The following is a 22,344-nucleotide window of genomic DNA, read 5'->3' as shown; positions in this document are numbered from 1 at the left end:
CTTGCCGCATCATCATTTCCCAAATCCCTCACCATGGAAACTAACCTTACATCTGCAGAAAGAATTGCAATCCACCACCTAAAAATTGACCCTGACCTTATAATCCTACCTGCTGACTGTTGTTTTGAACTGCAAGGATTATCTGACAGAAGGACTGCCTCGACATCTCCCCCATTTGCTTCACCTGGACCTACTAAACCCAACAAGTCACATTCCTCAATGTTGATCTACATCTCAAAGATGGCTACATCGGTACCTCTGTCCATATCAAACCTACCAACTACCAGCAACACCTCCACTTCAACAGCTACATACCAAGAAGTTCCTTCCATACAGCCTAGCAACCCGTGGCCGTCACATCTGCAGTGACGAGCAGTCACTCTCAAAACATACCGAGGGTCTCAATGAGGCCTTCACAGACTGTAATTGCCCTTCCAAACTAATATAAAACAGATTTCCTGTGCCTTATCTTTCCAGTCACTCACCACCTTCCAAAGCCACACTGTCCGGCCAAAGAGGGGAATTCCCCTCGTGACTCAGAACCACCATGAACTGGAGCAACTGAATTACATTCTCCACCAGGATTTCAGCTACCTCTTGTCATGCCCTGAAATGAGAAATGTCCCACCCACTGTCCTACCCACTCCTCCTACAGTGGTATTCCGCCTACACAATGTCCTCGTCCATCCCTACACAACCCCTGCTCCCAACCCTTTACCTCATGGCTCATATTCCTGTAATAGATCTAGACGCAAGACCTGTCCCATACATCCTCCCACCACCACCTACTCCAGTTCAGTCACAAACATCATCTATCCCATCAAAGGCCGAGCTATCTGTGAAACCAGTTATGGGATTTACAAGTTAAGCTACAGCCACTGTGCTGCATTCTATGTGGGTATGACAACCAACAAGCTGTTTGTCTGTATGAATGGCCACTGACAAACTGTGGCAAGGAAACAGCTGGACACCCAGTTGCCGAGCACGCCGCCCAACATGATGTTCTTCATTTCAATGACTGCTTCACAGCCTGTGCCATCTGGATCCTTCCCACCAACATTAGCTTTTCCGAATTGCACAGTGGGAACTCTCCCTGCAATATATACTACATTCGCATCACCCTCCAGGTCTCAACCTTTATTAGTCATTGTCCTTGCCGATCTAGCCCCTTCCGTGGTCCCATTTCAGCACTAAACAGCCCTTTATTTCGCCAAAGCACCCAGTCTTTTTACTTCCCCCCTTTTCTGCTACCCCCTCCCCCTTCCATGCTTTCCGTCTAACCTCCCAACTGCACATAGCTGCCCACTATCTCTCCACCTCATCTCTGCTTGCTCTCGCAAGCAGCACTTTACCAGCCCCCACTCCTTCCTTGCTGTCCCTCCCCCTCACCACCCCAGCCTCCTCCTGCCCCACCACCTGGTTGCCTCTCTGGGTGCGGTCTGGCTTCAGCTGCCGTGTGTGTATGTGTGTGTGTGTGTGTGTGTGTGTGTGTGCGGTCTATTTTCTACACAATAGTCCTATTGTGTGCCTATCTGCAACTCAGCATCTCCGCTATGTGGTGAGAAGCAACTATTCTTTTCATAACATTATTACATTCCATCCTGGATTTTTCATTTGTTTGTTCTTTCCTTAGAAATACGTCTGAGGTTGGGATAAAGTGAGTGGGAAAACATATCCAATTATTGTTTTAAGTGTTTCCCCACTTCAATATTTGAAGTGGCTACTTTTACTTGAGGGATTTCACACGTTTTCTTTTATATGCTATAAAATTTTGTAATGGTAAACACACTTCAATTATCCATCCAAGATCGAAACTTTGATTCCTCAACAGTGTTAATGCATCCTTGTGGATGTCTGGTAAAGCAAATGAGTTAATATATAATACTATATTTTTTAGAAAGTACATAGCACACACATTCTAAATTAGTGGAATGAATTTCACAAAACTGTTGTGTTCTGAAATACTAAACAAGGGGCCTTACAGACTGGCCCTTTTAGATGTGCTTCCTACTAGTATGATTTGAATGCGTGTCCAGAATGTGAAAACTTTCAAGGCCTGTTAACTACAAAATATTTTGAGCATACCAATAGAGTCACTGGGAGCCAAGAGTTCTCAATAGTAGCAATGCTTTTTTTTTTTTTACATTTACATGAATAATTCATTAATTACAAAACGAAAATGTTAATAATGAGTATGGAATCATAATTTTTAATAAAAATAAAATCTGTCTACCTTTAAATATTCATCTCTGTTCAATATCTGGAAATAAAAAGGTGTTTTATTTTCTATTCATTTCTTTTTTATGTATTGCATTTTAATGAATTGTAAATATTTGTATTTTCCTGCAATTAAGATTTATGATTCAATATTGCTATGTAAGCAACAGAACAGACCAGTAAAATGGGTGGCTGAAGTGTGGCCTAGTAGGTGCCTTGGCAAGTCAAAGCAAATACTTCCAAAAGTCGACAACAAGAAGAGTTTGTTGTCATGAGAAATTCAGGCAGCTGCTACTACAACCTGGGGTAGGGGTGCCTGCTTTTCATCAATAGGCGACATACACTTCATCATTAGGAGGTGCGATTATTGTGGCCCTACTTGCGCCTGCGACATTATGTGGGCGCAACTGGGCAATTAGTTCAAGCCATATCATTCAATACGCCTCTATTTAGGATGTCACCTGAATGATGCCAGTTAGTTGCAACCAACACACTATCCTGAATGCCTTTGCCAATGAGCCACCAGCAGTCCTCCACGAGCTACACTCTGCAACAGTGGTCTCAGTGGACTCCAACCCCAAATCGATGCAGGATCCTTTATGGCTACAATTAACTTGACCACTTATAGGGAGCTAGGCTCACTGACACTACAATCTTTTGTAAATCAACCGAAGAGTTACAGTAATGATAACATTGATGTGCTGGGACAGTTTTGCTCTACGTTAAAAAATCAGGAATATTCCCTAATGGATTGCAAATTAGTTGTAGCCATCAAGGGGGCTACTAACATTTTAGGTTTAGAGCTTTTTAATTCACTCGGTTTACAGGTTCATGGTTCTACCAAGCAAATTCAACCACTTCTTCCCAGTGCACATCACAAGGACCTCTTGGGAAAGCATGACCAATATTTTCCAGAAAATCTACTTGTGTACCAGTCATGGGGTACATATCACACTGAAGTCATCAACAGTGCCCAAATTTTGTGAAGTACAAAACATGCCTTTCTGCCTTATGGGAAAAACTATAAGCGGAATTTCAATAGTTGCACAGTGAGGGAGTCCTGACTTTGGTCACAAATAATTATGACACAACCAAATTACTAATTATGGCAGCTTATGCATCAGTTACAGCCTTGAGTTGGTCCTCTCCTGCAAAGTAAATGGTGGAGAGCGCCCTAATGCTTTCACATAAAAAACATTGATGCCTGCACAGTGCAAACATAGCCACATCAAAAAGAAGGCATTGGTCATTTTATTCACTTGGAAAAAGTAACTCAATTATGTGCAAGGACTCAAATTTTTTTGTTCTTACAGATCACAAACCACTGCTGCCCTCGTTCAATGCAACCATAGGCATATGTACCAAACAGCTAGACGACTCTAGCACTGGGCCATGTGCTATCAGAATACACTCAACAATTTTTAGTATTGATCCATGACCCAAAATCCAAATACGGCCACACTTCTGCGACTTGCAGTGGAGCAAGAGCCAGACTTCGACAACATTCTAGAGATTTGCTTCTGTATGGACTGTGAATCAAAACAAACATTCCAAGATTCCCTATCAATGCCAAAACGATCACCAAACCGATGCCAGAAAATGTCACCGTCCACGACATCATGCTGTATGGGCAACATGGTTGGCCAGCAGATAAACACTCTTGTAAAACCCAGAAGTGCTTGCCTACTGGCATTGTCGCCCATTGCTTAATGGGTTTCTTGTCCTCTTGTAAAAGCAAGAGTCATCTCCTGAAAGTCTAGCAGTACCATATTTTAATCTTGCTATGCCAAGGCCATTGGGGTACAGTAATCACCAATCAGATGGCCCGAGAGGGCATGTTCTGGAGTAGTATCGAAAAAGATACTGAACATATAATCACAACCTGCCAAAATGCCAGCACAATTATACAGCTCCAGCACACAAATACTTCCAATAGCCTCGAGCAGTGAAACCATGGTCCAGGCTCTGTCTTTACTTTTCAGGTCCGTTCCTGGCATCTCATTGGATCATACTAGTCAATTCAGCGAGCAAATTCCCTTACGTTTCTCCCATGCATTCAGCAATGATGACCATAACCATTCAAACATAAGCAATGATCTTTGCTATTAAAGTCCTCCCAGAAACTGTTGTGGCTGACAATGGCCCGCAGTTTACGTCCCTGGCATTCCACCAATTTTGTAACTCAAACAACATTTAATTTGTGCAAATGGCCCCTTTTCGTCTAGCATCCAACGGTAGAGCAGAATGCTTTGTTATGACTTTCAAATCTCAAATGGTGAACTTACTTATTACCCACAGTGTTGTTGATGCTCCCACACTCTTTTTGGCATAATATTTTTCTACTCACAGAATCGGACGAGCACAGAAAAGAGTGTACATGGGTGCCCTCAGCACTTTCATATTTCTATTCTGAAAACTGTGGCCCATGACCCCTCTCAGAGGCCATGCCATTATTCCTGTAAGATTCACAATGAAGTGGGGACAATGTTTTCTTTTTGGGGCACAAGCACCTCTGGGCACCAGTGTGCATCATCAACATTCTTAGCAGCACTATGGTCGAAATCCAGCTGCAGGATCAATCCTGGACCCACAAATGCATCAATCCACCATACAGCTATCTAAACAGTTTGACAATTTTCTGACTGACCCAAGTAGTCCAACTGTGTTATTGTGACTTTATAAATTGCAGCCCTTGTGGCTTAATTTGAAGTGTCTTTTATGTTATTATCAACAAAGTGTTTGTTTTTTCTTTACCTGGGATCTTTTGCTTGCATAGTGAGTTCTTATCTGGTCACTTCACAAATCCATCAACTAACATTTCCATTTCATAGCAAATACAGAAATCAAATGACTGTAAAAATAAAATAAAGTTGCTACTAACAAGAAATTGAACTAGCAACTTTGCAATTACAAATATTTGCTGAACAGAGGCCAGGACTCTATAAAGTTTTTTTTTTTGCAGTGTATTACTTTACGGCATTGATGTCAAGCCATGGACCTTCACTCTGAAGAAAGCCAAAGAGGGCAGTTCGTAAGACCCCCTGGTGTGTGTGTGTGTGTGTGTGTGTGTGTGTGTGTGTGTGTGTGAGGGAGGGAGGGAGGGAGGGAAGGAAGGAAGGAAGGAAGGAAGGAAAGGGGGGGGGGAAGAGGGAGAGAGAGAGAGAGAGAGAGAGAGAGAGAGAGAGAGAGAGAGAGAGAGAGAGAGAGATGGTAGAAATGGTGGAAATCAAGAGTATAATCACCATTCACAGTTCAGAAAATAGGGGCCCAGAGCAAAATTCCAGTAATGAGATGTTACTTTTAAATACGATGAACACTGATGTGACTGATAAGACTACAGACACTGAACTCACCTTAAAATCATAGGGGTTGTCTCTAAACGTTTCACACAGTACTACTTCAGGGGCCATCCAATATGGAGTTCCAATAAAAGTATCGTGCTTCTGTAATGTATATTTATTTTTTGCAGATACTCCGAAATCCGCTGCAAAAACAATTACTGGGTTACATATAATACTGTAGCAACAACAACAATTAAATATAATGTGAATCAATGAATCTGGTTCTTAATAAAAGCTTTGACTGGATAGTATACTTTTGATGACATTATCAGTTATGTTACAGAAGGTCATATACAATGAGCACATACCTAGTTTCACACCACCAGCCATTGTTAGCAGAACATTTCCAGCTTTGAGATCACGATGAATAACCTTTGATTCATGCAGAAAGTCTAGGCCTTTGCACATTTGCTGGCACACATAAGCAATTTGTGGTTCTGTAAGTGGTTTCTCTAATTCCACCATAATTGAATCTAGTGCTCCACCATCACAATATTCAATAAGCATCTGTGATAAAGAAAAGATCCAACAGAATTTAGTTCTTGAGGCTGATTACAAAACAAAGTATAGTTGAATTAATCTTTTCACACACACACACACACACACACACACACAGACGAAGGAGGGAGGGAGGGAGGGAGGGAGTAGATGACATACAGCAAAATTAGCCCCTAACCAGTAAAATTAATAAAAAGTTTGGACTTCTGTAAGACAGAAGTTTACAAATTGGAATCGTGGCTCAAATTCATATGAAAAATAGAAGAAACCATCATAATGGGACATATCAGTATGATAGAATTACATGGTGATTACGGCTCATTAAAAAAACTGAAGGACAACTCTCAAGAATGGATGTCTGACAATAATTCAATGAGCTACAGAACCAAATGAAATTACTATTCCCATTATGGAATATAAGATGAGCTACCAGAACATTCCACACCTACAATAGCTAAGATGATAATGGGATGAGATGAGATACATCATCACATGAAGACAGCTTTCCACTCATTCGTATTTTATGCTTAGAAGGATATACATTTGGAGGCAAAAGAATATACAGGAATATACTTGCAATATTTAACAAATGACAACACAGGTGACAATAATTTTTGCACCAGAGGAAATGAAAACTGGATCAAGCATCCATAATTGCAGTCCTCTAATATTCTGTGTGCCCATCATTAACAGTCAATGTTGCTTTACATAGTGTGGTATGAATTTGGTAGTTACTGGCAGACTTCACAGTCATTTTGTCACTCTTCAATGAGGGAAATATTCAGATGCGACATGTGATGGTCTACCTTTCAAACTTCTTTCAACCAAATGTGGGATATGTCAAATATGACTCAAGTCAAACAACACACTAGTCACAGCATTTGAATGATAATTTCATCTTGTGGGATGCTACACACCAGACACACTACGTGGACAGCATAGTACTCAATGAAAAAAACGGAAGTGTAAATAGCTCCAGCACACTGCCCAACAAAAGGCAAGACAGTATCTCTATACTATCAGGTCACTGAAGAATCATTATGGATTATGTGAAAATGAATATATCTGCCAGTGCTGAGACTGGTGCACAGCATTTATTAGCCGCCACAACAATAGGGGGTTTGGTAAACAAATATGAGTGGCTCTACATTCCATGCTACAGTCACATTTAATTGCACCGGTTGTTAGGTTTGACAAATAACAACACATCAAATAAAAAAACACAGCTTTATACAGTATTTCATCTTCCACAGTATACCTACACCTAAAGTTTACCTAAATTACAATTTTGTATTATTTGTGGTATACAAGGTCTGCTCAAAAAAATTCTGGAACTTTCTCCACAAAATTTTTCTACAGTTATCTTTCACTTATTGTGCTTGGTCTTCTTCGAAATACTCTCTTCCACAATTTATAGACTGCTCCCAATGCCATTTTCACTTCTGGAAACAGTCTTTATATGTCTCTTGCTGGATCGCGCGAAACATAGTCTGCAAATTTTCTTTTATGTTGTCTATCGTTGCAAATCTTTGTCCTTTCAATGTTTCAACATCATAGCCACAGACCCACACCTAACTATCAGTTATGATTTCCTTAAGGAACATCTTGTTATCATTTGTGCGATCCAAAAGCTCTTCACAGATTGCGAGGCGAAGGACTGTCTGATTTTGACTGGGGGCGAACTTTGCAGCAACACGATGCGTTCCACGATGTTGTGTTAGGATTTCATGACATGATCCAATGGAAATGTTACATTCTTCAGCAGTCCCTCAGACAGTCAGTCTTCATGTAGTACGCACAATTTTGTTGACGTTCCTGACATGAGCATTGTTGGTAGACATCGAAGGGCGTCCTCAATGAGAGTTGTCTTAAACTTCCGCTCGGTCATTTTTATACCATATGAACAATTCGTAATACTGAGTACGGCTTAATTACCCATCACCGTAGGCTTCCTGCATCACTTAGTGTGTCATGTATAGGTTTTCTTGAGTTTCATACAAAATTTAATGCAGATGCATTGTTTCTCTAACTGTGCCATCTCGAAATTCGCAAACTGTGCAACACAATGTTCTACTCAATACAGCACTGAACAATAACTAACATACATACAACAATGAAACTTCCGACAGTTACACATTAACACACATGTGTGCAGGGATGCCAACAGCATTTCACTCCAACTCACTGTTGGTGCAAAATTACGATTGTTCTGGAATTTTTTGAACGGGCCTCATACACAACATGGACCCTTAGATACAGAGGTCATCTTCATGAAGAAGACTGTAAGTAGTTTACATTGAATTCTGCTTCCTAATAGTATTTGTAAGGCTTTTTGCAGATGACTTGCATCCTATCAAAATAAAGAAAGTATGTCACCTGTGTCGGACAAAAAATTGAGTGGAATCAGTTCTGAAATTTATTCATTAAGAGATGCAAATGCAGATATTTGAACTATATTTTAATGACACCTCAATCTACCTTTTGTCTTTTTTCCCCCATTATGAATTACATTTTAATGTCTGTAATTAGAGGACAACTACAAAAGTTCTGCACCCTGAATGCCAATGATTGCTTCTCTTCCACAGCTTGTCAGCAGAATCTGAAGTGAAGAAGTTATTGTTGGTCTTGCTGTGTTTTAATTATTATAAAAATGTTACATTTTGTTGCTGATGTTGTTTTATTGTTGGTCATTGGATGAGAAGATCTGGTTAATGCTCTTTCTTTTTGTATATTACAGCCTTTCTGAAAAAATAATTCCAAGCATTTACATAACAACTTATGTTGGAGAGAACAATCAATTATTGATAAAATTATTTAATTGGATAGAGTGGCTTCTTCTTCAGGCAGAAGGGTTGAAGGGGAAGGAAGAATGGTGAAGGAGAAGGACTAGAGAGGTCTAGGAAAAGGGGTAGATTGTGGGAAAGTCATCCAGAATGGTAAATCTTTCCTGACCCACAATTCTAGGCGACTTTCCCAAAATCTACCCCTTTTCCTAGACCTCTCTAGTCCTTTTCCTTCACCCTTCTTCCTTCCCTTTCAACCCTTCTGCCTGAAGAAGAAGCCACTGGTTCCAAAAGCTTGCCAATCACAACAGTCTTTTATGTCAGTGTTCTGATGCCACTTGGTGAGTAGATTTTTTACCTATATAATAAAATAATTTTATGTTGAAGAGATAATTATTCTGGCAATAGTTGATCACGAAATGTTAAAGTTACAGCAGTGGCAGTACTTTTACATTATCTCGTTAGAAACATACACAAAGAAAACTTATTATGAATAAGTGATCACTGATTCTCTATGAAAACAACAGTTATCTGTTTGATAATAGCAAACTTCATTTTTAATATTTTTTATTTCAATGAGACATATGTTCATATATTAATGAACATTATGGTGTGCAGAGTAAACTGCTACGTTCTTGTGTCTAACATTTCCCTTCTCCACAATTATTTATTTAAAAATGTGAACACTTACAGTTTCTTTACCCCAATCTTTTTTCAAAAACTGATCTCTCACCACTGCCCCCTCCCCCTCATTAGATAGTAACCTAGGCTCAGTAAGAAGTTTTTTGAAGGGCTTTGTTTTATGACACAGCTGCTAAGGAAATGCCTCAAATATCCTAGTCACAGTGTGGTAGGAGTCCAAACACTGACCGACACCTGATGCAGACAAGTAGGGGCTTAGTTGAAATACTATGTATAGAAAATAAACTTGGATGAAAATTCACAAATTTGTAAGCTGTGGGTCTAAGAGAAACTGATGCCATTCCTGAAGTGCTACCTAGCAATGGTGCACTTGGTCTGTCTGGAAAACTCTCTCGTATATCCGAGTATGACTGCTGCAACAGAACTTTTTATTATTATTATTATTATTATTATTATTATTATAAACTCCATAAGAAACTTCGTTTTTAAGAGTGTGACTCATTTTCATAATCTTCCTTGTAGAAGTTGGAGTGGACTCGAAATTCATTGTATGCTTTTGATACTGAGAGTAGCATATATGAAAATGCTTTTTATACTGAGGTTACTACACCGTTTAAATTATTAATGGAAAATCTCATATAAGATGTGAAACAAATACTAACAAAGAGATAGAGGGGCTGGCCAGTACTTACCTCAGCTCAGTACAGCCGATAGATACACATAAAACAGAACTGAAATTTTAAGATCCTAGCTTTCGGAACAAATGTTCCTTCATCGGGGAGGAGAGAGGGAAAAGAAAGGGAAGAAGGGAAAGGAGATTCAGTTACTCACAACCCAGGTTATGAAGCAACAGGGAAAGGAAAATAGGGAGGGTAGCAAGGATGGAGGCATGGTTGTCAGAGGGAAGCCAAAGATATTCCTCTTTGGCTTCCCTCTGACAACCATGCCTCCATCCTTGCTACCCTCCCTATTTTCCTTTCCCTGTTGCTTCATAACCTGGGTTGTGAGTAACTGAATCTCCTTTCCCTTCTTCCCTTTCTTTTCCCTCTCTCCTCCCCGATGAAGGAACATTTGTTCCGAAAGCTAGGATCTTAAAATTTCAGTTCTGTTTTATGTGTATCTATCGGCTGTACTGAGCTGAGGTAAGTACTGGCCAGCCCCTCTATCTCTTTGTTAGTATTTACTACACCGTTTCTGCTACATGTACAAAGAAATTGTTAAAAAAGCTTGCCACATGTCTGCTGTCATAGATCATTTGGTCATCCAATTCCTTGAGAGCCCTCCAGGATATGCAATAGCTGGGACAATATAGCCATGCATATGTGTGAGTGTTTTTATACTAGTTAGCTCAGAAAAGGGGCACTGTCAGAAAGCTCAATAATTAAACTTCCTGACAAATTAAAAATGTGAGCCAGACTGACTAACTCGGGACCTTTGCTTTTCATGGGCGACTGCTCGACCGACTGAGCTACCCAAGCATAATTCTCGAGCCGGCCTCACAGCTTTACTTCCACCAATACCTCATATCTCCTGCTTTCCACACTTCACAGACGTTCTGCAAAACTTGCAGGAAAGCAAGTCAAAGGTCCCAAGTTCAGTCTTGGTCTGGCACTCAGTTTTAATCAGCCAGGAAGTTTCATATCAGTGTACACACTGCTGTAGAGTGAAAAAGTCATTCTGGAGGCTCATAATGTTTTCAATCTTATTTATGTGTCTGTCAATAACTCAGTGTCTCAACTATTAGCAGTGAGTGGTTATCTTTAGCTTTTATAATACACAAAAAAATGCAGATAGTCCTACCATATTACCCCCCCCCCCCCCCCCCCGGTCATATTATCAATGAAAAGCATAGTGTGTGATGTCTCCAAGTAACATTTTTTCCAAATATGCCTCAACTGTGCATGAGAGTATGTTTTTCTTGAGTTGTTCACTAGTATGAGCTTACCTAAGCATATTGTAGGTTCTTGTACTTAGTACTTACTTCCATTCCTGATGTTACATTATCTGATGACGATTAATTGCAACGCATTACAAATAACGTTTTTAGCAATCAAGAGATTTCCATGGAATTAATACATGCCAGGTCTATGAAGTTTAATAGTTATGACTGTACTGTTAAGCAGTATGACAGGTTACACACTACTGTTATCAATGTTTTCTAAACAAAATCTGAAAATTTCACAGTGAGGATCTATAATTATGATTGTACTGTTAAATATTTAAAACTTCAAATGCCCATCTTTCTACATGCTTTTCTGTGCAAAAACTACTTGTGTCTGCAGTACTGAATTTGTGATTTGTTTCTCATAGAAGAAACTTCTTCCTCCTCCTCCATGTTGCTTGTGGAATAGAAAGCTGCTAATTTGTAACCTCCAAATTTCTATTTCTGCATTTAAATGGTGCTAAGTCATGCACAGTACATGGACTAATTTTCCATTTCCTGATTCACTTAACATAACAATTTGATTATTAATTCTGTTTTTCATTCCTGTAATATTATTTCTGTACATGACATCAAATGTACTATCCAATTCAGAAGGCTAGAGGAATAGAACTTCCAGAACAAAGTTGTGGAAATCAAACTATAAAGGGAAGCAAAGATAAATTTGTTAAGTAGACAAAATTCTCATATGATAAAACAAACTGCATATAAATTAGGGAAATGTATTCATCCAATACATATTTACCAATGTTGGTGGCTTTGAGGGGGGGGGGGGGTGGTTGGTTGGTTGCTTTGGGGGGGAGGGAACCCAGCAGCGAGGTCATCGATCCCATCAGATTATGGAAGGGTGGGGAAGGAAGTTGGCCGTGCCCTTTCAAGGGAACTGGGGAGTGAGAGGGGGGGGGGAGTGAGAGGGGGGAGTATGAGAGGGGGGAGTATGAGAGGGGGGAGTATGAGGGGGGGAGTATGAGAGGGGGGAGTATGAGAGGGGGGGAGTATGAGAGGGGGGGAGTATGAGAGGGGGGGAGTATGAGAGGGGGGAGTATGAGAGGGGGGGAGTATGAGAGGGGGGGAGTGGACTAAACAGTGAGGTCATCAGTCCCTCATTCAAGAGTTACTTCACTTGGAGTTAGTGATGTCGGCCAAAAATTTGATGGAATAATGGCAGTTTGAAAGAGGTAAAAATCAAGGAACTGAAAACAATATTGACATCAAAGTTGAGGAAAAAAAGAAAGAACTGTAAGTACATGGGCTGGGTCGGAATGAAGGTCAGAGTGGATGAGGGCCCTCCAAGGCTCACCTATGTCAAGAGAAACTTCACATACATCTGATCCCCCACTCCCAACAACCCCATGAAGGGCTAAGAAAGTAACAGAATAAATACTGTAATACTGTCAAGCCAGGAAATTCATAACAGCAAAAGTTAGAAGGCTAAAAATGTAATGAATAGCAGTTGGACTAATAATAGTAAAAATAATGCAAGAGAAACAATCAGGTCAGTAGGTGTATGGGCACAGCTGAGTGTTCATTGGGACTCAGCATGCAACAGGGGACATGCCTCTCACCACTGTCCTATACCTGATTCATTATAGGTAAAGTGTTAAAGATGGGAATTAAGCATACACTCTCAGAAGCATAAAAATCTGTTCAACTACTCTCTCATCATCAGGTAGTACCAAGGATGTATTCATCAGAGCGCTACTCCTTAAAAAAGTAAAATGTGGTAAAGAAACTGGAAGACAAAGCTTGGTGTGGAAAGACAGAAGACAGGGGCTTTTCACTAGGACGTGAGCTACTGTCTGTAAGGCTCAACAACCACAACAAGGGTTCAGCTGGTATGACCAATTTGGAGAAAACGTAGGATGGTGGATTCTTTTGGGCAGGAAAGGAAGGAGGAGTCTCAAGCTGCCATAGGCTCCTGGATAGTGTGGAGTTTGTTACAGAGGGAGAAGCCCACATAATGCTCATCTCCAAGTGAGAACAGGTCTTATTGTACTCACAAAACTGCATTACACGCACTCACAAAACTGCACCTGGGATTGTCAAGGCAAATGATAGCAAGGAAGCTTTAATACATTAGCAAGTAGGCAACAAATGCAATAATAACCAGAGTAACAGTAAATTACTATTTTTCTTCTGAGGAGTAGATGCAGGAGAGTAATTTTTTATGTATGTATCTAACTAGCAGGAAATAGTATGCTACTGGACATTGGTTTTATTCAAACGGATATCTACCCAGCACCTTTACATGTGTAAGGAACTTGTACAGGGAACTACGAAAAACTCTGTGTATGGTAGAAGCAAACATATCCCACTAGTCTTAATAATCTGCTTTAAGTCAAAATTTCTAGAAGTTTTAAGAATGGATCCTCTATTGCTTACTGGTTTGGCGGGCAGGTACAGGCAGGGTGGGGAGTGAGTCATTGCCTTTTCCTTGAACACCCTCTGACAGAAACTGCATTTCCTTTATTCAATTCTTTGTGGCAGCTGGTTGAGTGAGGGTCTGTTAGGGCTTGCTGCTGGATTCAGTCTGCGTGAAAATGAACGTAAAAATGGAGCAACGAGTTTGTGTGAAATTTTGTTTTAAAACCGGGAAATCGGCTTCTGAGACTTATGAACTATTAAAAACAGCTTTTGGAGATAATTGTATGAGTCAGTCAAATGTGTTTGTCTGGTTCAATAGATTTAAAAACGGTCACGAATCATCTGAAGATGAACCACATTCCGACCGTCCTTCCACCTCAAAAATGAACAAAAATTCGCGACTTAAGTGCGCTCTGATCGTAGACTTAAAATTAGGGAGATAGCTGATGAAATTAATTTAAGTTTCTATGCAGTTCAGTCAATTTTAACAGAAGATCTGAAAATGCATCGACTGTCTGCAAAATTCATTCCAAAAGTGTTGTCAAGTGACCAGAGACAATACCGACTTGAAGTGTGACAAGAACTGATTAATCAGACTAAAAATGACCCAAATTTGTTAAATAGGGTAATTACAGGTGATGAATCGTGGGTATATGGATATGATACTGAATCGAAAGTGCAGTTTTCGCAGTGGAAGACTCCAGATTCACCAGGACCAAAAAAAAGGCACGGCAAAGTCAATCGAAGGTGAAGAAAATGTTGATGACTTTTTTCGATTCTACCGGTATTCTGCATAATTAATTTACCCCTGGAGGACAGACAATTAACCAGGAATACTACAAATGTTTCCTTGAGCGTTTGCAGGAAAAGGTGTGGAAGAAAAGGCCTGCATTGTGGAAAGACAGGAGTTGAGTGCTACACCATGACAATGCTCCAGCTGATTGTGCCTTCTCCATAATTGAATTTTTGACCAAATTCAAATTCCTGTGCTTCCACAACTGCCATATCCCCTTGATTTGGCCCCTCTGGACTTCTACCTGTTTCCTAAACTGAAATTTTCACTGAAAGGGAAACAATTTGACTCGATTGAAGGCATCCATGCAAATACAGAGAGCGTCCTTAACACACTTCAGTAAAAAAATTTCCAGGAATGTTTCCCAACTGGAAACACCATTGGAGTCGGTGCGTTCAGTCAGAAGGGGACTATTTTGAAGGAGATGCATCACAGTAGCATGTAAGTACCACCACTGTACAATTACAGCCCATTCTTAAAACTTTCCAATAGCACCTCGTATATTTCAATTGAGCTTTCTGGAGGTACACTATGGCAGAAACAACTTTCTGTACCATTCTCCAATGTTGTTTGAATGAATGAAATCCTCACACATAAAGCCTAACAGCAAAGAGAAAGAGTGTACAAAAAGCAACGACTGAGTTGTAAGTGGGTTGCTCAGATAAAACAAGATTTTAAGGATAATTCTGATTTTCTTTACACTGCAGGTATAAGAAAAGCACCAAAGCAACTTCTGGCAGTTTCTGATAATATTCTAAGTGTACAATCTAAAAGTAATCAATATATGGCTGCCCAATTAGATTTCACACTGGAATTGAAAATTGGTACTGTACCTTGTGTGTGTGTGTGTGTGTGTGTGTGTGTGTGTGTGTGTGTGTGTGTGTGAGAGAGAGAGAGAGAGAGAGAGAGAGAGCATAAAAAATGTTTTGCATCAATGGCAAGAATCATATGATATTACTCATTTAGTTTCATAAGTAACAGGTAATTTCAGTTAAATAAATACATAAAAGCATACCTAACCAAAACATATTTTTTGTCTCTTATCACAAACTGTTTCCTAATATGAAGAACACTATTCTAAAATACATACATACCATAATTACTTACAGGTTGGCACTGAAAAAGAAGAACTTGAAAAGTGAAAAACTCACCCACAGCTTTCCTTCATAGAAAAATGCTTCATGCAGATCAACAATATTAGGGTGTTTGCACTCTGATAGAATGTCTATTTCAATCATAAAATCAGACAGATCATCTTCTCCTTCAAGAGCACACATTTTGGCAGCAGCAAAGATATTTTTTTCTTGTGAGTGAGCCTGGAAACAAAATATTCAAACAATTCATTCATAACTTTACAGTCTGTGCAGGTGTGTGTGTGTGTGTGTGTGTGTGTGTGTGTGTGTGTGCGCGCGCGCGCACGCGCGCGCGCGCTTGCTTATGTCTGTCTATTGTTGGCGAAGGCCGTAACGGACAAAAACTATAATTGTGAGAGTCGTTTTTGTTGTTCCTATCTGCGACTCCTCATCTCCGCTATATGGTGAGTAACAACTTTCCTTCTCAATATTGTCACCTGAAGCAATTTAGAAAAAAAACACAGACAACTTATATAAGGATGATTAGATGGACCAATAACTACAAATATTTTATCTACACTTTATAAGAAAATAACAATTTAAAATCTTTTAAACATTACCTTCACAAACCTCTGTATTTTTGTAACATGAATGGGAGGAAGCTTTGATGAAATCTCAACCAATTCAAATTTTGGTAATTTTTTTTATAATGTACACAAAAGACCTAGACTGTCACTCCAAAAAAAACATGCTGATTCCAACATTCTTCTTCCTTTGAACAAAGTCACTGGCACTTTCCAAGTTCAGGGAAGGGAATAATAGTTCATATTACAAGCAAAGAAAACTATGTTGAATGATTTTGCACTACTTTAAGATTACAGATACTACTTTTCAGAGACAATGAGAAGTTAGAAATGTACGGTTTACAAGATTAACAAAAATTTCTGCCACTCTTGTGTATTTACACAATATGCTCAAAAAAGAAATTTTGGATGATATTACCTTCTACGAGCAGTGCCAATCTCTTGACATAAGAAATACATGACAAAATCCAGAAGAAATGTGCAATGTGTAAGTGTTTTCTCTATGGTAATGTTTAACCTTTGGTGATAACAGTCAGTCTTCATAAGATAATGCCTCACAAACTGAAAGCCAGTGAGCAAATTCAGGGTTACCAGAAGTTTCTCCAAGTGAAATTCCCCAATTTCCAGACAAGTTTTGCCATTTTTCCCTGATAAATTTTGAGGTCTCACAAATATTTAAGGACTTGTGTATTTCTCAAGTGTGAGCAAAAAACTTTAGTATTAACATCAACATATTTTGTAATGAACTGTGTTTAGATGGAGAAAGCAAGCCAAATGGTGCATGTGTTTCATTAAGACCACTCTGTTACCTTATTTCAATATGACGAAACAAATTTGGTGACAAAAATAAGCATTTGCTTGGAGTCGCAAGACAGGTCTACAATACCTTCAATGTTTTCAGAAATAACCTCAGAAAAAAGTAGGCCTCTTGAAAGAAGTGTATAAGGCAGGGAAGAGTTGTGTAAACCAACACTATGGGTGACCGCCAATAAAATGTTGGTTCTACTAAGTTCTTTATCGTTGGTTATTACACTATTATTCTACAGGTATTGTGTGATTTTTCTTTCGAGAAATATATGGGTGCATAGGGTACAAACTGCCAGTGACTGCCACAATTTTCTTCTTCTTACTGTTCATACTTTCAAAATGCCAAAATGTACTACAATAAGTAAAATCTCTATAAAGTACAGCACTGTACAATGTAAGTGTGGTGAGACAGTTGCAATACTTGAAATCCATTGCCCACGGTCTCTGGCTGTCTAAGAGCACTGCAGTCCTGGATCTACGGATAAACCACGAAAATCCGCCACATTACACCACACACAGGCAGACCCAGTCTGTGGACAGATCAGTGAGACTAGATCAGACTGGCAGGGCTTGCACATTAGTGGGAAATGATGGGCTTCAGATTGGCAGGCCTGACCCTTTAGAGACACCTGCAGAAATGACCTGCGGTTTTTGCCCATTGCAGAAATCCACATGTGTACATTCACGAGTCACAAACAGCATGTTGATGAAATGAGGCTGCGGTGATCAATCCATGCAACAGATAACTTGTGCAAATACTCTGAGAATCAGTCATAATGAGGATAGGTAGTAACTCACTGTAAAGATGATCGCTGAACTGCTGGTAGACACGTAGAAAAGACATTCCCACTCTCTCAACTAAATTTTCGGCCATAGCCTTTGTCATAAAATGGGAGCATGTACACATTCACACAATCACTGAGACACTACTCATGCACACATAACTGCTGTCTCCAGCCACTGCATCTACAGTATCTGAGAATCAGATCCAAACACACCACTCTTCATGCCTTCCTGCCTCTTGTTGGCAACTGATAGGTTAGCTGCAAGAAGTGGTGGCAGCACTGACTGCAAGCTGAGGGGAGTAGCAGGAATGGGAGAAGCAGTAGGAATGAGGGAACAGGGAAGCAACACACATACTAAGCTGTGCCAAGCCAGCAACGATGCGTGACATCTCAGTAAACAAACCACTTCATCTACGAGACAAAACCTAGATTTTTTCAGCATTTTTTCCCAAATTTCCTGATTTCCCTGACGTGTTTGAAATTCCCTGCTTTAAAGAACTTGGGGCAATCCTGAAATTAATAAATGGCACAGGAATATTCACAATATCATGTTTTTCGTCTGGAAATATGAAATTTTTCTATGAAGCAATGACAGCTAAATTTATTAACATTTTAATTAACAAATGGGGAGGGTCTAGGAATGTGCATAATCACATTACAAGGATTTTAACTGCCTTCTTAGCAAAGAATTTAAGTTAGTTTATTTTGACATTTCGGAGTAATAACACTGCCTCCAAACTTTCAAGAGAAACGAGCTCAATGCCATGCAATTTGGGGAGGGAGGGAGGGATGGGGGAGGGAGATCACAGGGTGGGGGGAAGATGGTTGGTTAAAAAGAAAGTACAAATAATATGAATATTTTCAGGACAAAGCATGTTTCTTCAGTTGTTGGGGAGTAGAGTGGAGAGCAGCGCAAAGAAGCAGCAGGTGTACAGAAAATGCCAGAGACTTTGAAAATATTGCAAAACTATTGGATAAAAAAGTTGAGGGAAAAGTTCTGTTGCTAGATGATACTTATGGATATTGTGCGACTGGAAGAAACAGGAAAGGTATAAAATCAGTACCAGATCACTATACAGGTGTGCACATAAAGAGGTGTGGGGTGATACATAGTGGCAAGCCAATAGCGACATTCTGTCATGCCCCTCTGTGGCGAGCGCTTACGGTGCAGGGTGCCTGAAGAGCATTCAGTGTTAATTTTTGTGTTATTTTAAGTATTCTGAGATTATTTAACCACTATAGTGTACGTAATGGGTCACACTCTTTTTATTTTATTTTTATTTATCTTTAATCATCCAAGGATCATCTCTCAATGATACAGAATTTGTCCAGGTAATACAATACTAATCAACAGGTTAAAATATATGATGTCCTGGGGGAATGAATGATAGTCAGGGATAATATAGGAACGATCGTTGGAAGCAAAATACTTTGTATGGAGTTATACTCTATTCCAAATGGTTTCCAAAGTACAACAAGTTTATCGTACATTGCTATTTATTTTCTGTATTATTCAATGCAATGTTAGGTTTACACATGTACAACAGTCAATAGACATTACAAAAGTCTCAACTGAAGAATACATATTTTTAACACTTTCACCTCTAAGCATTATCTTACAAATCACATTACAGCTGCTGCACAGTTAACAATAAATGTTCGAATAACTACCATCAACTTCAGTGCATTTGTGCACTGCTGGGAAAACATGTTAGGTTGGCTTGTCCGAGTGTCTCTGCTCATTTCCTAAGGAGGGCAGCAGTGCCCATGATGGGACTTCGCAGTTTTTCTCACATAGTCACCTTGCACTTGTATGCCACAGACTTCATCCGACCCAATAAACAAATATCTAATGGTGTAAGGTCTTATGATCTTGGTGGCTTGTTAATTGCACTATCACAACCAATCTAGTGGTTACAGTAAGTGTGGTTCACATGCTCCCTCACATGTCAGGTAAAATGCAGGAAATATTGGCTTGGCGCATAAGTTGTCACATTTTTGTTTTGTATGTTGGTATTCTGGTTGCTATGGGTTTCTGTGTCGACTATAATTTTTTATTGTAGTTCACTGTTGCTACTTGACTTCACATAATGTCATTTGGAGACAGTGAGTGGAGCTGTGGATGCTAGAAAAATGGAATGCTGAGAAATTGGAACATTTCCCACATATTCTTCTGTTACAAGTTCAACAGAGGTGTGACTGTATTGGAGGCAGCCTGAAACATTTGTGCCACATATGGGGATAATGCCACTGCACTGAGCACACCAAGAAAATGGTTTTCCACCAAGAAAATGGTTTTCTCATTTTTTGGAGAATCGTTACTATTCATGTTCATGAAGATCTTCAGGGTTTGATGATGAAGATCATTTAAACGCATTAATTCACAATGATTGTATCAGTGTACTCAAGAATGGGCAAATGTGATGAACTGTGATCTTCCACCACTGTGCAACATTTTCCAGCAATGGGGAAAATTAAAAAATCTGGTGTATGGGTACTGCATGCTCTAAGCCAAAAATCACAAAAAATATACATGTAGCAACAAGTTCATCTCTGCTTGCTTGTTATCAACTGGCTCGTGAACAAGATTAACCATTCCTACTATGTATCATTACTGGTGACAAGAAATGGTGTCTTTATGCTAATGCAAGGAAAGCAAGCAAAGGTTGAGCCTAAACAAAGCACCAACTTCCCGTAAAAAGACATAAGCAGATCCACAAAAGATAATGCTATGCATCTGGTGGAACTGATGGTGTGGTGTATTATGAATTGCTTCCCCCAGGGTGAGACCATCACTTCTGATGTTTACTGTGAACAACTGAGACCCCTTGCAGACACAATTCAAGAACAACAACCAGGAAGACTGCGTGAAGTGATCCTACTTCACACTAAAATCTGCCAGCATTCTGCTAGATTGACAAAAACACTACCAGAGTTGCGTCTGGAAAGTTATTCTGCATCCACCTTATTCACCTGGCCTTGCGCTCTTAGATTTTCACCTTCTTCACTTTATATCGAACAACCCGCAAAGAACATTCTTTCTTGGTGAAAATGCACTCCGAACATGGCTTGACAAGTTCATCACCTCAAAACCATGTGATTTCTACAGTCTCGGAATGGGAAAGTTACCCCAGCGTTGGCAGACTGTTGCAAATAGTGAATGAGAATATATTATTGATGACTGAAGTCTCTGTTATGTGTATATGCTGTGTTTATTAAACTTATGGAAAAAGTCTATGAACTTACACACCAACCCAATATGTTGCAATCCACATGGGCAAAGGAATATCCTCAGGGTGTCCAATTGGTTTCTGTAGACTACTACTCAGTAGATGTGGACCCTTCACACATCTATTGATAACTCTTTGTCCGTCTCCTCCTCCTCCTGCCCTCTCTGTCTGTCTCCTCCTCTCTCTCTCTCCCTGTCCATTTCCTCCACCTCTTTGCCTATCTCCTCCTCCCCTCTCTGCTTAGTCATTCCGTCCACACCTATAATGATGAGATGCATTCTGATACTACTCACACTACCTCAGTCATGCAGGGAAGCCTAAATGTCATGTGTTACCAACATTTTTCATCTCCATTCATTTCAGAGCCACGTTTAAAATTTCAAGTATCTACCTCATTGGAAAGCTAGTTTAAAATCAATTGCAAAATCTGTAGCAAACAGACACAGACAAAAAGTGACCTAATAGAAACATGGCAAAAATGTGTAAATGTCAATAAGAAGTAAAAGAACGTCTGTGGTGCATATAAATTCCCAAAATTTGAATGTATAAAATAAGGTAATGAAGCCTTGTGTACTTAAGTAAAAATTATCTTACTTGGTATCGTATGCCCTTGCTGCCTTCATGTAGCATCTATGGAACCGGTTAAGGGGAAGGTGGGGTGGAGGGGACAGTTTTAAGTCAAAACCAAACTATAGTGCAACACAGCATTTTTCTCCACATACATTTAAAAATCCCTATACAATACTTTAAAAAAATTCTAGAACCAACCAAAAATTTAATTAAAATCTTTTGGGATCTGTTTGACATAAATTAATACCGGAAATAAAATATTAATCATTTTAGTAATGAATATGAGTGGTTGACAATAAAATAAAAATTATCTAGCCATGCAAGACTGTAAAATTACACAGCATTAATGTTAAATTGATCATCCAATATCATGCACTGCATCTTGCAAGGAGCATGTTATTCAGATTAATGTAGAAGTATGGAAACTGTCTTCTGTGTCACTGTTCAAACATCTAAAAAGTCCTGCAGACACAAGACAGAAAATTCACATATTTTAAGGGTTTAAAAGTTAAAATAACCATTAATATATCAAACAATTAACTATCTGCAAAGCTGGATTTTGTGGCTGGAAAACCAAGAAAACAGAAACATACCTTCACTGACATTAGTTTTAATACTTAAATTTCATTGTTCCTCCGCTTCAGTTCAGTAGCTCTTCATAAGGTTTTACTCATTCAACCCAAATAATGTTCAATATTCTTCAGTAGAACCAAAT

The 22,344-nt window shown here is 39.4% G+C and overlaps 1 protein-coding gene across 2 annotated transcripts in view; it reads right to left on the bottom strand.

The window, feature by feature from the left end:
• The window catches only part of LOC126259936 (serine/threonine-protein kinase 10), a 165,093-nt gene that overhangs the window by 113,214 nt on the left and 29,535 nt on the right, over positions 1–22,344 (bottom strand). For both annotated transcript variants that reach the window (XM_049957044.1, XM_049957035.1), the window contains exons 3-5: positions 15,732–15,896; positions 5,867–6,065; positions 5,571–5,701 (exon numbers count right to left, since the gene is read on the bottom strand). In XM_049957044.1, coding sequence (XP_049813001.1) covers positions 5,571–5,701; positions 5,867–6,065; positions 15,732–15,896 — 495 coding nt within the window. The remainder of the gene's footprint in view (positions 1–5,570; positions 5,702–5,866; positions 6,066–15,731; positions 15,897–22,344) is intronic.

The sequence above is a fragment of the Schistocerca nitens genome, chromosome 1 (assembly GCF_023898315.1).
Source record: "Schistocerca nitens isolate TAMUIC-IGC-003100 chromosome 1, iqSchNite1.1, whole genome shotgun sequence".
NCBI lineage: Eukaryota > Metazoa > Arthropoda > Insecta > Orthoptera > Acrididae > Schistocerca > Schistocerca nitens.
This window is presented reverse-complemented; position numbering and strand designations above follow the sequence as displayed.